This window comes from Pneumocystis murina (genome assembly GCF_000349005.2).
Source record: "Pneumocystis murina B123 chromosome Unknown supercont1.11, whole genome shotgun sequence".
Classification (NCBI taxonomy): domain Eukaryota; kingdom Fungi; phylum Ascomycota; class Pneumocystomycetes; order Pneumocystales; family Pneumocystaceae; genus Pneumocystis; species Pneumocystis murina.
In genome coordinates, this window is record NW_017802369.1 from 50,328 (window position 1) to 64,884 (window position 14,557).

Below are 14,557 nucleotides of genomic sequence, written 5' to 3' on the forward strand. Positions count from 1 at the left end.
CATCTGTCTTTTCAAGAAGTGATGTCTCATAAAGTGCTTTTCGTAATTCCTGTTTTAATGTTTTTAAAGAGTCATTCGGCTTTGCCGTTAGAAAAACCGTTGTTTTTTGTTGTTTCGCTTTTAATATCCACATTTTTTAAAGAAATCTTGATTTATATGAATGACGATCGTTTAAATTTACCACTCATATCACGACTTATTCTTTATACATCTGTTAGTTCCTTTTTATCTTTTACTTTAGGTTCAATCGTAGGAGGTAAAAAAAGTGGGCTTCGTGTATGTTTTTTATTTTAGCTTTTATTATTAATAATTAATGGCAAGCAGTTCCTTGTAGAAAATGCACATCGTTTACCCCAAACTGTTCAAGGATGGTATTTTTATCATAAAACAAAAAATTATTAGTAACATTTCTAATTTATTTTTTTAATTTATATATTTAAAATTTAGTGTTATGTTGGGTGGCATAAAAGTGGGTTTAAAATATGCATTTCGAACTTCTTTATGGGTGAATATTTATCTCGGTATGGAGTATATATTAGATTATGTTCGTAAATGTATAGATGCAGGAAATACGGTACTTGCGTCTGTATTAAGCGGGTTAATATTTTCTTATGTACATCAATTTTCTTACACAATGACACTTCGTATTTTTTATTTAACAAGCTCTCTTGGTTTGATTAATGGAGTCTTACAAGATATTTTACGATATCGAAATGGACAATATGTTTGGTACCTTCAAACAAGACGTTGATAGATTTTTTATTCATTATTTTTAACCATATTTATTGGGAAAGTTAAAATTGCAGCAATTCCCGTTAATTGATTGAGTTGAATCCCTGATTCATGTAAACTTGAAAATATTAATACTTTTCCTCCATATTGTTTTACTGTTTCTACTAATTTTACATAATATTGTCTCTCATTAATATTATTACTTCTATTCTTGTATTAATTTTTAAATTTAATATTTATAATACTACCTAAAAAGCATGTCTGAAATTAAAAGAGTTTCAACAGCTTTACATTCTATTGCCCAAGATACTTCTTTAATACCATACCATGCTTTTTCTTCATCATTGTGTAATATTTTGTAAAATCTATCTAATGCTGTTGTTTCTTGAACAAATTTTGTATCTGCTAACTTTGTTGATATGTTTGGTGATTTTAAAACTTCATCTAATGAATGCATATGCCCACTAGAACAATGTAGTCGAAGAAATTTAGAACGTGACTGTAAAAGTGTTTTATTATCGGTTTTAACTGCTTCATCAAATATATATTTTATTAATGTTTCACTTATAAATCCCGGAGATGCTACTAATACTACTTTTAAATTTGTAAAATCAAATGATCGTAAGATTGCTTGCATTACTGTCTCACAAAATTTGTTTATACCCTAATCTATTGTAATCCAACTTCTAATAATAGTTGATTTACCTTTTGATAATCTGAAGCATTGTCTTTGCGCTTTCGAGGTATTTGAATTTCAATCCGTTGCCGTAAGATTGTCATATATTCTGTAATTAAACATACATTTGCTAATCCTAATGATAATTTATATCATTATTGAACTTTATTAGTGTATTTATACCTTCTTGTAATACAACCGCTCCTATTTCTGCTCTTTTATTAGGATCACATGCTTCATCTAATCTTTCTAATGCTATACTATCCCATTCTTGTTTTGTTAATGTAAAATTGCTATGAAGTTTTAGATCTAATGTATGATAAGATCCCATCTTAATATATTTTTTTTCCTCTGAAACTGTACCATTTATATGTACTTGAGATACTTGAGAATCAAAGTCTATTTTTTTTGCAATCAATTCTAATGTTAATTTCACTAAAAAAAGTTATAAATAAGTAATTAATATTATATGAATCTCCCTCTTTCAGATGTTATAGATCCTATAGATGATTCATTTTGTATACGTCTAATATATATTAATAAATATTCCAGGTTATTTTATTGGATAAACCTAACAGTAAAAGACTTAACACGATCTCCCTCTTGTATTAGATTATATGTGTGCCTTCTAACGTATTTATTTATTATAATTTTATAGATCAATTTACCACATATCCTCAGGTTCTTCGGGATATAAAATAACTGTTCCAGAAGAATCCCTAGCAATATTCTTCTTTATGAGCTTCATATAAACCTTACTAAATCTCCTAAAGAATACTTATTTTTATAACTAAATATTTTTTAATTTCAATTTAAGTTGATATTGATAGATATGAATTTTAGATAAAGTATTTATAAAATTTTAAATTTATTAAAAAAATAACAGAAAAAAATATTTTTATATAAATTGTCAATATATATTTAAAATATTTTAATTAACTCCAAAGTTTTTTTTGATATGAATGTAATCCTGATATAAATTATATTAGATTCAAATATTAAAATTAAATATACCATGAACATTTCCTTCTAATTGACTTGCAACAGTTCTGAATTCAAACCGAATGTTTTTTTTTCTAACTTGTTGTCTTAGCTCTGTTAAATTCTGTACACCGATATCTTGTAATGAATGCTGAAGCCCTGTTCGCAAATAAGGAAGATATACATGCAATGAACCTTTATCTATGACACTACCAGAAACACCTTGAGCAACACGAATAGTATCTGTTTCGCTGAAATAACGACTAGTTGCTGCATTGTCACCTTTATTTTTTCCTGATAAATGTTCTATAGCATCAATAGAACCCATTCCACGATATGATTTTAGACGTTGACCATCACGATAATAATATTGACCAGGAGATTCAGCAGTTCCTGCTAAAAGATTACCCATCATAACTGCAGATGCGCCCAAAGCCAATGCCTTTGTTATATGACTATTTGAATAAATTTAAATAATATATATAAAAATATTCTTTACCCAATATTTTCGATTCCACCATCTGCAATAGTTGGTACACCGAATTTAGAAGCAAATTCTGAGACAGCATAAACAGCTGTTGCCTGAAATATTAAAATTAGAAATAATATCTATTTGTTAATTAACAAATACTTGAGGTCTACCGACAGCCATTATTTCTCTATCAAAAAAAATAAGATCAATGCCTATTTAAATAAAAAAAAGAATTACTGTGTTATGCAAATTGAACTAGATGACATTAGTTTATATATCTAATAAAAATATAAATTAATAAACCCAGAACCCATGCCTATTCGTAATGCATCTGCCCCTGCTGATATTAAATTGGCTGCTTGTTCTCGAGTTACAACATTTCCCGCAATAACTTCTAAGCCAGGAAATTCTTTTTTTATCCATTTAATCATATTAATTTGATAAATAGAGTTTCCTTGGCTCGAATCTAGTACAACAATATCCAGTCCTGCGTCTACTAAATGTTTTAATCTAATTCTATCGTCAGGACGTGTTCCAACTGCTGCTGCGCATATCAATTGCTTAGAATCTGGCAATTTAGATGCTAGAGGAAAATGAAGATTTTTCATTAGATCAGAACGCGAAAGAAGAGCAGTTAAGTTTCCTTCTTTATCTACAATAGGTAATTTTCCCTTCTTACTAGAACGAAGAATCTCATTCGCTTCTTCAAGTGTAATGCCCTCAGAACCTGTTACCAAATCCTTTGTCATCACTTCTAAAAGAAGCGAATCATCATTATTATGAAATTGAATATCTCTAGAAGTAACAATCCCTAAAAGTTTTCCGTTAAGTTGACCCGTGTCTACAAAATACCATTATTAATATCATAAAATAATTATTTAGAACAAATCAGATAAATTTTTCCACATAACTAATAGTAATATACGGAAGAACGAAAGTTTTCAAAAAAAAATCATCATATTTTACATTTAATGTTTTTATATTTACCTGTTATCGGAATTCCACTAAAACCCAATTCTTCTTTTATCATACGAACATCTGTTACCTTATGATTTGGTGATAATACAATAGGTGATGTTATAAACCCATTTTCAAACTTCTTAACCTTTCTAACCATTTCTGTTTGTTCTTCTATAGTACAGTTATGATGAATCACTCCAATACCGCCTAAAAGCGCCATATTAATTGCCATATCTGACTCTGTAACTGTATCCATCGGTGAACTACATATTAAAATACTCAAATAAATAGATGCCAAAAATACCTCATAAATGGCGTCTTTAAAACTATTTTTTTTGTAATATGACTTTCAAGAGAAACTGAATTTACTTCAAAATCAATATATCCCGGAAGAATAATCATATCATTATATGTCAATCCCCCATTATGTCGACTAGAAATAAGTGTATTAAGGTCAAGTCCATCCTATATTATTAGTTTTTAATAAAAATTTAAAAAGCTTATTATACTTTTTCCGGATATTCTTTAAGTTTTTTTTCAACTTCTTCTAACAAACATAGAGAATTATATTCTTCCATACAGTAAGATTTAATTATTCTCCTATTTATATCATTTGTTGCTTGAATTCATAGTATTTTCCAGTATTTATCATGATCCAGCTTTTTATTGACGTTGTAAAAAGCTAGGAGCGAGATTTTGTTGTCATGACAACGTATATTTATTTTTCTTTGAAAGCGTTGAACCTCCAAGAATATTAGCAGACAGAACTAGCCTATTAAGAAAGTAGATATGACAGGATCCTTACCATCTACTCCCTCTAAAGGGCTTACGGAGGTTCCTACGAATTGTTTTACATATAGAGAAGGGCCTTTGTCACGATTATCATTATCGCCACGTAAATTACAAATATCAAATGATTTAATACAAAAACCGTCTTTGGATGATCTTAAAAAACTGAATAAGAGTACAGTTAGTCATCTTCGTACTCTTTGTAAGTTGTCATTGTTAAATAATTGTGAAGAGATTTGTATTCCAGGAGTAACAAAGGGAGCAGAAGATGTTACAGGTATATATAGGTATTGAAAAAAAATGGTAAATAATGATTTTAAGGTTTGCATGGGAGAATACGATTACAGAAGGGAATTGAAAATAGGGTTTATTCATGGCATAAAACTTGGGTAAATTCTATATTTAGAGTTTATTATAGAATTGAATGATGGTAGATGGATAAACAACGTGCAAACATACAAGCATATGAATATCTCTGTCATATAGGGGAAGCAAAAGAGTATTTTTTAAAAATAATTTTTCATAAAGGTTAAAGGATTATTAGATGGATAGAATTATGTATTGGAGAAGATATTCATCCTATTTTAGAACTAGAAGAATCTTTGCGTGATGGGGTTGTTTTAGCAAAGCTTGCTAGAGTATTTTTTCCAGAGTTAGTTCCAAAGATTTTTGAGGCTACTAAATTGCAATTTCGACACAGTGATAATATCAATCGTTTTTTTCAATTTATTGAAAGAATTAATTTGCCGGATGTACATTCTTTTTTAATTCAGGATATACTTATTAACTTTTTAGGTTTTCAGATTTGAACTTACTGATCTTTATGAAAAAAAAAATATTCCAAAAGTTATTTATTGCATTCACGCTCTTTCATTCATGCTTTCACATATTGGACTTGCTGCATCCATGAGCAATTTAGTTGGAAAGCTTGAATTCACAGATGAAGAAATTAAAAATACTCAACGTGATTTAGATATAGCTGGCGTAAGTCTTCCTAATTTTAAAAATATTGGGAATACACTCGCAGGGGAATTAAATATTCCACAAGAAAAAAGGATAAATAAATGTAGCTATATTTATTTTTAATGAAAATATAACGCTTATTAGGTGATGAATCTCCTTTTGAAAAAGAAGCGTTTGGTTTAAAATGCCAATCAGTTTGTAGAGGATATCTTTTGCGTAAGAGATTGATAGAAGCCTTTCGAATTCTTTTGGATCAAGAAGATGTTATTTCATTACTGCAAGCTTATATAAGAGGTTTTTTTGTACGAAAATTGTTTCTTGAAAAAATGAATGAGTATCATAAATTTAAAAAATGGATAAAAAATGTATATTTTGTTATTAATGTTATTATTATATACTAAAGTAGGTATTTAGATTCAAACGGTATCCAGGGGATATATTATAAGGAAATTTTATATAGGATGGAAAGATTCAATTGATTATTATAAAGAAGATATTGTTAAAATTCAGGCTATAATCCGAGGATATTTGCTACGAAAAAAAATTTCCTCTTTATTTAATGATTTCATGAAAAAAGAGGGTTTAATTGTTAAGATGCAATCATACTCTCGAGGATTGCTTTTTCGACGTGCTTTTGAAAGCCATATTATGCATTTTCATTCAATGAATCGGTATTCTATTTTTTTGCAAGCTCAATCTCGTGGTGTTCTACTTCGAAAGAGGCTTCATTATATTCTTGGATCTTTGCTTTTTGAAGGGGATATGATTGTAATTCTTCAAAGTTATATTCGAGGAATATTAGTTCGTAATAAGTTCAATAGGAAAATGAAATACTATAAGGAAAACATACAAAAGATAATTAAAATTCAAAGTTTTGTTCGTGGAAAACTTCAAGGACAGGCTTATAAAAATCTAAGTAGGTTTGATGTTGTTATTATTAAATTATAACATATATAGCTTCTGGAAAAAATCCTCCTGTTGCGACTATTAAAAATTTTATCCATCTATTAAGTGATAGTAATTATGATTTTCAAGAAGAAATTGGTATTTTTTATTTTCTAGTTTATTCTATCTAAAAGCTTTTATAGAAATGGAATCGCTTAGAAAAATGATTGTTCAACGTGTTCGTGCTAATCAGAATGCCGAAGAACATATTTACCAATTAGATCTGAAAATTGCTTTGTTGGTTAAAAATATGGTAACTTTGGATGAAGTTATTTGTCATCAGAAGCGATTTTCTTCAAAAATTTTATTACATTCCAATTCTCAAGGACTTTTAAAAGATCCATTTGACTTAAAAGCCCTTAATAAATCTTCTAGAGAGAAATTGGAGCTATATCAGGATTTTTTTTTTCTTTTGCAAACCTGTCCTGAATATTTTGCACGTCTATTTTGTAGTTATTGTGAGAGAAGAGCATCAGAGGATAATATTAAACAACTTGAGAATTTTCTGGCATGTATTTTTGGTTATGCTCAAAAACGAAGGGAAGAATATTTTTTATTAAAGTTACTTCGAAGAAGTATCATTGAAGAACTTATTAAAGTTGAAAATATACAAGAATTTTTTGAACGTGATTCTTTGTGGATAAGAATTATTGTTTCTTATAATAGGTTTTTTATCTTTATATTTATTTTATTCTTAATATGTTTTAGGAGTGTTAAAGAAAGAAAATATTTAAAAGAACTTTTTGAACCTTTAATAGAAAAAATAATTAAAAATGATGATCTCGATCTTGAAAGCGATCCTGCGATGGCAAGCATGGTTGTTATCTTGTTATTTTTTAATGATTTATAGATATATCATTCAATAATTAGTAAAGAAGAACGTATAACTGGTCAGAAGAGTAAACGACGGCTTAATCTTGAAAAAACAGATGCAATTCAAGACCCGGAGACCAGAGATCTTTTTATTAAGCATCTTCAAGATTTGAGGGATTGGACAGAAAGCTTTATTAATGCTATAGAAATTAATATACATAAAATGCCATTTGGGTTACGATATATAGCAAGAGAAGTATATCGTACACTTTTGGTATTTTACTCGTATTATTTTAATAGTTTTAATTATAAATAGACAAGATTCCCTGATGGAAACCCGTTAGAAATTCTTAAATTTATTGGATATATAATATATTATCGTTATTTTGATCCTGTTATAAATGCACCAGATGTTTTTAATATTATTGATGGACCTATTACGACTTTACAGCGTAGAAATTTAGCAGAGATTTCTAAAATGCTTTCACAAATTACAACAGGTGAATTATTTGATGAAAATGATGTATTTCTTTGTCCTCTTAATCTATATCTTGAAACGGCGATTCAAAAAATGATGAAAATTTTTAAGACGGGTAAATAAAAAAGGGTTATTGGTTTCTTTTTTAATTTATCTTTCAAGTAATTAATGTACAAGATGCTGAACAGTATTTTGAGATGGATGAATTTGATGATCTTACTTGTACTCAAAAACCGATTTTATATATTAAGATTTCTGACATATTTGCTATCCATTCTTTAGTTTATAATGAAATTGAAATTATGGTAGTTTTTTTGATTTTGTAAAAATAAATTCATAGTAATTAGGCACCAAATCAAGATGATCAGTTACGCGATATTATTAAACAACTTGGATTATTATCGAATAATGAGGAATTTATGAAAATTTCGGACACTGAAATTGATCTTACATTGAATCCTAGACTGGTTCACATAGAAAGTACCGATAATTTTTTAAAATTATGGCTTTTTTAATATTTAACCTAGATCCTGATTCTGAAATTCGAGCTTTATTCATCGAAACAAAATATTATATTTTTTATATTATTCGAATTCAAACCGGATTAAATTTGATGGAGATACTTATTCAACCTGTACATCCTAACGATGAAATAAAATGGGAGCAAATTCTGATTGAAGAAAGTAAAAATAATAAACATTCAAATATATATACAAGAAATAATATATATAATATTAAAGAGTAACATATATTTTTTCAAAGTTTCTGTTTTCTTATTTTTATTAGAATGACATTTTCTCAGATCAAAGCTGCTGCTCTTGACAATATTTTAAAACTTGAATCTAAGGGTATAATATCTAGATCCAATTACTATCAGGATTTATTAAATGCAATTGCTACTGATATTCGTACAAAACATCGCCGTAGAATACAGCGACAAATGGAACTTGAGAGTGCAAGACAAACGTTAGCTCATTTAGATAATAAGGCTCTCTATTTGAAATCTCAATTAGAAAGTTATAACAATTATATAGAGAAATCATTGATTTCATTACAAACTAAAAAAGGGTAATATATTATATATATATATATATATATATGCTTACTTTCTATTAGAAAGAAAAAGCAAGTTGTTCCTTTTACTAAACAATATTTTCATCTTAGAAATCTAAAACGATCTGGTCAGGTCCCAAAATTTGGGTCTCATAAATATTCTGGTCGTCAACTTTTTGATAAGGGGGTAATTGTTTCAATAAATAATCATGAAGAAAAAGATTACGGAAAGTTTTATTTCACACTTTCTTCGAACGATGTCGGTGTTTTTATTATTGAGGTTACTTCTGGGTCTCTTCATTTTCCTGATTCCATATTAAAGTTAAAACTAGATGATTTGCTTGAAGCACAGTATGATTATTAATTTAATAATAGAGAAATTGATATTTTTAGATATAATAATATTGAGGTTTTGCCTTTATTTGAAGGGTTGGTTAAAATTAATGTTAATTTAATGCTGCATATGATTTTTAAGAAGTTCTATTCCAATTCATAAGAGTATGTTTTTTTTGAATATTTTGACATGGGTTACATAATTTGTGGAATTCTTGCCTGGGTATTTTTAAATGTAATTATATTTGCGTAATTATTTTTGGAGGTTTTAATTCATCTAGCCCATTTCTAGAATCTATATCATGTTTTAGTGTTTTTGTGTTGTGTTTTACTTAATTTTTTAAATAAGGGCTTGAATTTAAAACTTAAATTTTGTTTTTATAAAATATTATATAAATGTATTTTCTAATTTATATTTTAAAACCCTTTATTTTTTAAGTACTTTGAATGATTTCTGCTTGATATTTAGCATTTAATTTTTTCATAATCTTGTATAAAATATATGAATATTAAAAAGAATTAGGAATTTATAAAATAGGATGTTTTTGTGCTCAGAACCTTGTTTTAAATATAAAATATTTGAAGTTTAAATTTCTAATCAATTTTAAATTACTTGAAAATATTGTTAGACAATCGATTGCACTATACTACAAAGATTTATTCAATTGACCAAATATATTGATCTTAAGCGATTCTAAAAAATATCTTTTATTACATTATATATTATCTCCATGGTTTATTATTAATTTGCGGTTTATTTAATTCACTTTTTTCTGTTCTAGATATACTAGAACTATCTTTTGTCTCCTTAAAAACTGCTGCGGGATTAGAGACTCTAATGGAACCTCCTATCGAATTCCCTACTGCAAAAGTGCGACTTCGGGGTGATTCTTGTGTGGGACTAGATTTCAGATTCTCTTTATCAAATTTTAATCCTCTAAGTATAGGTTTTGTAGAAATTTCAGTTATGTTAGAAGACAATCTATTTCTTTTACAAACTCTGGCAATTATTTTATCTGTTTTCTTTAGAGCGCTTCTTAGTTTTGGTGAATTAATGTTTTCAATTATGTTTCCAGTTTCATAATCTGATTCTATAAATGAATTTTCTTGATCGTCTTGATTAATATGAGAAAATATTATATTATCTGCTTCTGACAACATACGGTTTTGACTTTCTAATGAATATGTTGGCGTTGTTTTAGGTGTAATATTGATTTTTAAATCAGAAAGAACATGAGAATCTGATTCAGTCAAATCATCCTTTGTATTGTTCATTTCAGTATCACTTGGCTGATCATTCCACCTAACTTTCTTCTTTTTAAAAACGTTTTTTCCTTTATGAAACATAACATTTTTTTTTGGAGTATGTACTTTGAATGTTTTTGGAGATTTAATTTGAAAAGGAGATGAAATTTGAAGATATGGTTTTTTAAAACATGCTCTCAAAAATGGACTAGAAGGTTTTATAAATTCATTTGTATCAGTTTCACCTTCAAAAGAAGTGTTTGTCTTCGATGAAAATTGATGAATTATATCTGCAAGAGTTTTGCATGAAGATTTAAACTTTTCTTCCAAAGAGACTTGAGTTATAAGATTTTTATCTTTATTCTTTAACATTAATACAGAAATATTTAATCCTTCAAAACTTGATTTAGCAAATTGTTGCATCATCGAGTATGTTTTTTCCATTATTGTTTGAAAATTTGCTCGTTCTTTTAAAAGAGTATCTCTTTCGGATGTTATTTTTATAATTTTAGCTTCTTTTAAAAATAAATTTATCAATGTTTCATTAAGATTTTCTTCTCTTAATTCTTTTAAAATTTCATCACATGTAGTTTCAAAATCTTTGTTTATAGTAGTCTTCGAAATTTCCTGAAGAGTAATTTGACGTTTATTTTCCAAATTATTTAATAAATTCTTAGCTAATTCTTTTGTAAATTTAAATTGTGAAATAGTTTCATCATCAAGATTTGCATTAGATATAATATCGAAAGCTATGAGCCAGGAATTTATTATTTCAAATTGATTTTCTAGAGAAAGTAGCAAATTCATATTTAAAAGATATTGTTCTTTAAGTGAAGATAATTTTTCAAATGTTGTATGTAGTTTATGAATACCTTCGTTTAATTTGATATCAAAAAATGCATATTTCTTAGATATTCTATCATTTTCTTCCGATTTTTTGTCTTCTAACTTTTTTTTTAATTCAGAAACTTCTTGCCGTAATTCATAAATTGCTTTAACATATTGACTGACATGCCTATCCACAGTAATCATATTACGAGATACCTTAGTTTTTATATTCTTAGCACGATTTCCATATTTTAATGTATTATACGTTTCATCATAATGAGTACTACAAGGACTTACACAAACAATCATTACAGTTTTACAATTTCCTCCCAAAGAAAATTTTAAAAGTCTAGTAAGTTTTGAATCCCTATAAGGGACATGATTGCGTCGATGAGGATCACAAAGAGCATTAATACAGTTTCCCAATGCTATTTTTATTAGATCATATAACTAATAAACCTATTATGTTACCCAATAAAGATCTATTAATATTGGCCCCTTCGAGAAGACGATCTCCTCTATTTTTCGTCACAGATGCTCTTTCACTTCCAGCTAGATCAATAATAGAAAGAGTTGCACCAAAATGTTCCTCTGAAATATCAGCAGTTCGTGGTTTTTGAGCAACATTAATTTGTAAAACAGCATGAGATCTAGAAGAAACAGAATTTGCCTCTGTAGGAGATATTGTTCTATTTGCATTACCCTTCAAAATAATTTCCATGACCTCATTCACCTTCTCTATATTAGTTTAAGAAAAAAAAAGCGAATATCTTACGCTTTGTGGACGATATGATGTCAAGCCAGGTACTGCTATTTTTTTATCTGAATCTTCTCTTAATGAAAGAGGTTTCGCAATCGATGAAGGGACTAAGAGGTCTCTAATGCTTTCATTATATATTTCTAAATAAGACATGGTGATCTCAATAATTTTTTCATCAGCTAAAGAAGTCATTTTATCAAAAAGTTCTTTCATAGTTAGAAAAATAATTCCTGGATCCTCTGGTGATCCACTAAATTTTTAAATAGAGTATTAAAATCTTTTTAAAGGATATACCTTATGGTATGTGTTTTTCCACATCCAGTGGCCTAAAAAATATTAATTAAAAATCCATTAAAGAAAAATTATACCCCATATGCAAAAACGGTAGCATTATATCCCTCTAATACTCCATCTAGAAGAGGTTTAGCTGTATTTTCATAAACCTATTATAACAATTATATATTAATTTTAAAAAATATGATCTGAACCATCTCTTGCGTTGCATTTTCGTCAAAAACTCTATCAAAAGCATACTTAATTTCCTTCACCCTCTTCCCTACTGGTAATAACGTCTTTTGAAATCGTGCCATAGGATTAGTATCCACTGGATCAAATATTAAAACACGTTCATCTAAAACTTGAACAATTCGTCTTAATCCCTTCGGAGGATTTTTCTGTATAGAGCTCCCTGTAAATGATCCATCTCCTATAAATGATGATACTTCATTATTATTTATTTGAAGTTGAGATGTTTCTTTAGGGTTTAATGGCCGAACTCTCACTTAAATATGAAGGTTAAAATGACTAATATTAGTAATAATATTATACCTGTTACTGAGACTGAAGAACTGGACATTTTCTTAAGTGCTAGCAATGGCTTTTGCCAAAGCTTATCTTAGTTTAAATTAGAATTCCTAAGTTTTTTTGAAAAAAATAAGATGCTTTATCGAAAACCTCTAAGTGTTGGTTGTGTTGACAACAAATGTTGCTACGTGAGTCACGTGATTATGAAGTAAAGAGTTGAAACTTTTTACAAAAAAAGGAAGTGTTATGTATTTTATCCTGTTTTTTATAATAATATTTTTGTGTAAAAGGTTTTATGTAATATTTTTCTACATGAATTATGCAAAAAGATGAGCGTTTTATAAGATAATAATATAAATATAGGTAGATATGAGTATATTGTTGGTATATATTGAATTTATATCTTAAATGATAATGAATGTATTGAATAAAACGAAGTCTTAAATTATCTTTAACAATTACAATAAAAGATTTAAAACAAAAAAATCGAAGTGTATTGTTTTTATTTTTTTTTGAATAAAATCTTTGTATTTTATCTAATTTCTTAAATTCAATGTTTTTTATAGTATTTAGATATGTTTTTATGTTATATAAAAATATCTAAGGATATTTAATTTAACAATTTTAAATATCTTAAGATATATTAGATAAAATAGAGAATGAATAATCTTTAATTTATATAAAATAAAATGATATATATTTTGACTTATATAAATATACTTTAATAAATCAAAAAAGTAGTTACCAAAATATGAAAACAATCTAAGTATACAATATGAATTATTAAATACATATTTTTATAGATAAAAATATGTTATAACAAATAAAATAGGTAATATATATTATAATTTTATTTATTTTCTTCATATAAACTTAAACGAGAGTACTGCTCATCTAATGAATATGTCTCATTTTTCATAACGTCATCCATATCCGAATTTCTACTAGAATCATAATTATCATTTATTTTATCTTTTTGAACATCATTCTCCAGAATAGTTTCTTCACTTTGTTTAATAGATATATATTGTTTTTTATTATCACTAAAAACATCATCAAAATCATACATTTGTACGTATTCTTCAGGAACAAGGCCCGTATCTCCTATTTTTAAATTAATAATAATAAACTATCTCTTTTAAATTAGAAACCTGTTTCCGGATCAACCGCAACTAACCATCCTTGCCCATGTCTATACGAAATCCATATCTTTTGTCCTCTCACTAATGCAAATTCGTTTTCATGCTCTGGTATAAAATCAAATAAAGCAACTGCTTTTCCATATATTTCATCCGCTGATGTCTCTAAAACTTTATATGATTCTATATCATTAAACTGTTCATTTTCAAATGTAGACTGAAAATAATCATCCTTCAACAATAAATCTTGATCAAAATCCAAATCATCATCTGTAAAAGAAAATCTCATACATGAATTCAGAGTGCTTTTCAAAAAATCATATTCTAATGGAGATTTATAAAATCGAGGGTCATCACATGAATAGGCATAATCCCTATATATTGTACCAAAAATATCTGTCTGCAACCATTTAGAAGGCAAACTTTGCCGTTTTTCATATAAATTTCCCAATGATTTCTTATTACTTTTAATTTTCATATTATAAATTATATTTCTAAAAAATTAAAGATTTAGTTAATGAAATATTTAATGATTTTTCATGAATTTTTATTAAAATATTGATTTTTTTAACAAAAAAAAAACGAT

General features: G+C 27.4%; 6 protein-coding genes across 6 annotated transcripts; 2 read left to right on the forward strand and 4 right to left on the reverse strand.

Moving 5' to 3' along the window:
• Positions 1 to 21: 21 nt before the first annotated feature.
• Positions 22 to 897, forward strand: PNEG_02441 (hypothetical protein; the record flags this gene model as incomplete). Its single annotated transcript, XM_007876258.1, has 3 exons — positions 22 to 276; positions 325 to 401; positions 448 to 897. The coding sequence occupies 3 exons, from the start codon at positions 22 to 24 to the stop codon at positions 749 to 751; spliced, it is 636 nt and encodes a 211-aa protein (XP_007874449.1). The 3' UTR covers positions 752 to 897.
• On the reverse strand, positions 33 to 2,224 carry PNEG_02440 (mRNA surveillance protein pelota). The gene is made up of 6 exons (XM_007876257.1): positions 2,077 to 2,224; positions 1,980 to 2,033; positions 1,592 to 1,934; positions 1,438 to 1,544; positions 981 to 1,396; positions 33 to 937 (listed from the first exon to the last, which is right to left on the reverse strand). The coding sequence occupies exons 3-6, from the start codon at positions 1,737 to 1,739 to the stop codon at positions 760 to 762; spliced, it is 849 nt and encodes a 282-aa protein (XP_007874448.1). The 5' UTR covers positions 1,740 to 1,934; positions 1,980 to 2,033; positions 2,077 to 2,224; the 3' UTR covers positions 33 to 759.
• Positions 2,225 to 2,343: 119 nt separating this feature from the next.
• On the reverse strand, positions 2,344 to 4,446 carry PNEG_02442 (inosine-5'-monophosphate dehydrogenase; the record flags this gene model as incomplete). The annotated part of the gene is made up of 9 exons (XM_007876259.1): positions 4,331 to 4,446; positions 4,126 to 4,286; positions 3,849 to 4,084; positions 3,165 to 3,702; positions 3,099 to 3,116; positions 3,021 to 3,048; positions 2,889 to 2,971; positions 2,423 to 2,844; positions 2,344 to 2,378 (listed from the first exon to the last, which is right to left on the reverse strand). The coding sequence occupies exons 1-9, from the start codon at positions 4,397 to 4,399 to the stop codon at positions 2,344 to 2,346; spliced, it is 1,590 nt and encodes a 529-aa protein (XP_007874450.1). The 5' UTR covers positions 4,400 to 4,446.
• A 138-nt stretch (positions 4,447 to 4,584) lies between these two features.
• Positions 4,585 to 9,457, forward strand: PNEG_02443 (hypothetical protein). Its single transcript, XM_007876260.1, has 18 exons — positions 4,585 to 4,887; positions 4,932 to 4,999; positions 5,045 to 5,109; positions 5,155 to 5,362; positions 5,406 to 5,676; positions 5,718 to 5,938; positions 5,988 to 6,489; positions 6,531 to 6,617; positions 6,662 to 7,184; positions 7,227 to 7,326; positions 7,369 to 7,605; positions 7,648 to 7,924; positions 7,972 to 8,114; positions 8,157 to 8,289; positions 8,337 to 8,550; positions 8,596 to 8,877; positions 8,926 to 9,213; positions 9,256 to 9,457. The coding sequence occupies exons 1-18, from the start codon at positions 4,611 to 4,613 to the stop codon at positions 9,356 to 9,358; spliced, it is 3,999 nt and encodes a 1,332-aa protein (XP_007874451.1). The 5' UTR covers positions 4,585 to 4,610; the 3' UTR covers positions 9,359 to 9,457.
• Positions 9,458 to 9,888: 431 nt separating this feature from the next.
• Positions 9,889 to 12,962, reverse strand: PNEG_02444 (hypothetical protein). The gene is made up of 7 exons (XM_007876261.1): positions 12,857 to 12,962; positions 12,517 to 12,809; positions 12,397 to 12,471; positions 12,323 to 12,354; positions 12,044 to 12,278; positions 11,740 to 12,001; positions 9,889 to 11,696 (listed from the first exon to the last, which is right to left on the reverse strand). Exons 1-7 carry the CDS (start codon positions 12,882 to 12,884, stop codon positions 9,919 to 9,921), a joined length of 2,703 nt encoding a protein of 900 aa, XP_007874452.1. The 5' UTR covers positions 12,885 to 12,962; the 3' UTR covers positions 9,889 to 9,918.
• A 720-nt stretch (positions 12,963 to 13,682) lies between these two features.
• Positions 13,683 to 14,500, reverse strand: PNEG_02445 (hypothetical protein; the record flags this gene model as incomplete). The annotated part of the gene is made up of 2 exons (XM_007876262.1): positions 13,984 to 14,500; positions 13,683 to 13,936 (listed from the first exon to the last, which is right to left on the reverse strand). Exons 1-2 carry the CDS (start codon positions 14,447 to 14,449, stop codon positions 13,683 to 13,685), a joined length of 720 nt encoding a protein of 239 aa, XP_007874453.1. The 5' UTR covers positions 14,450 to 14,500.
• Positions 14,501 to 14,557: the final 57 nt, after the last annotated feature.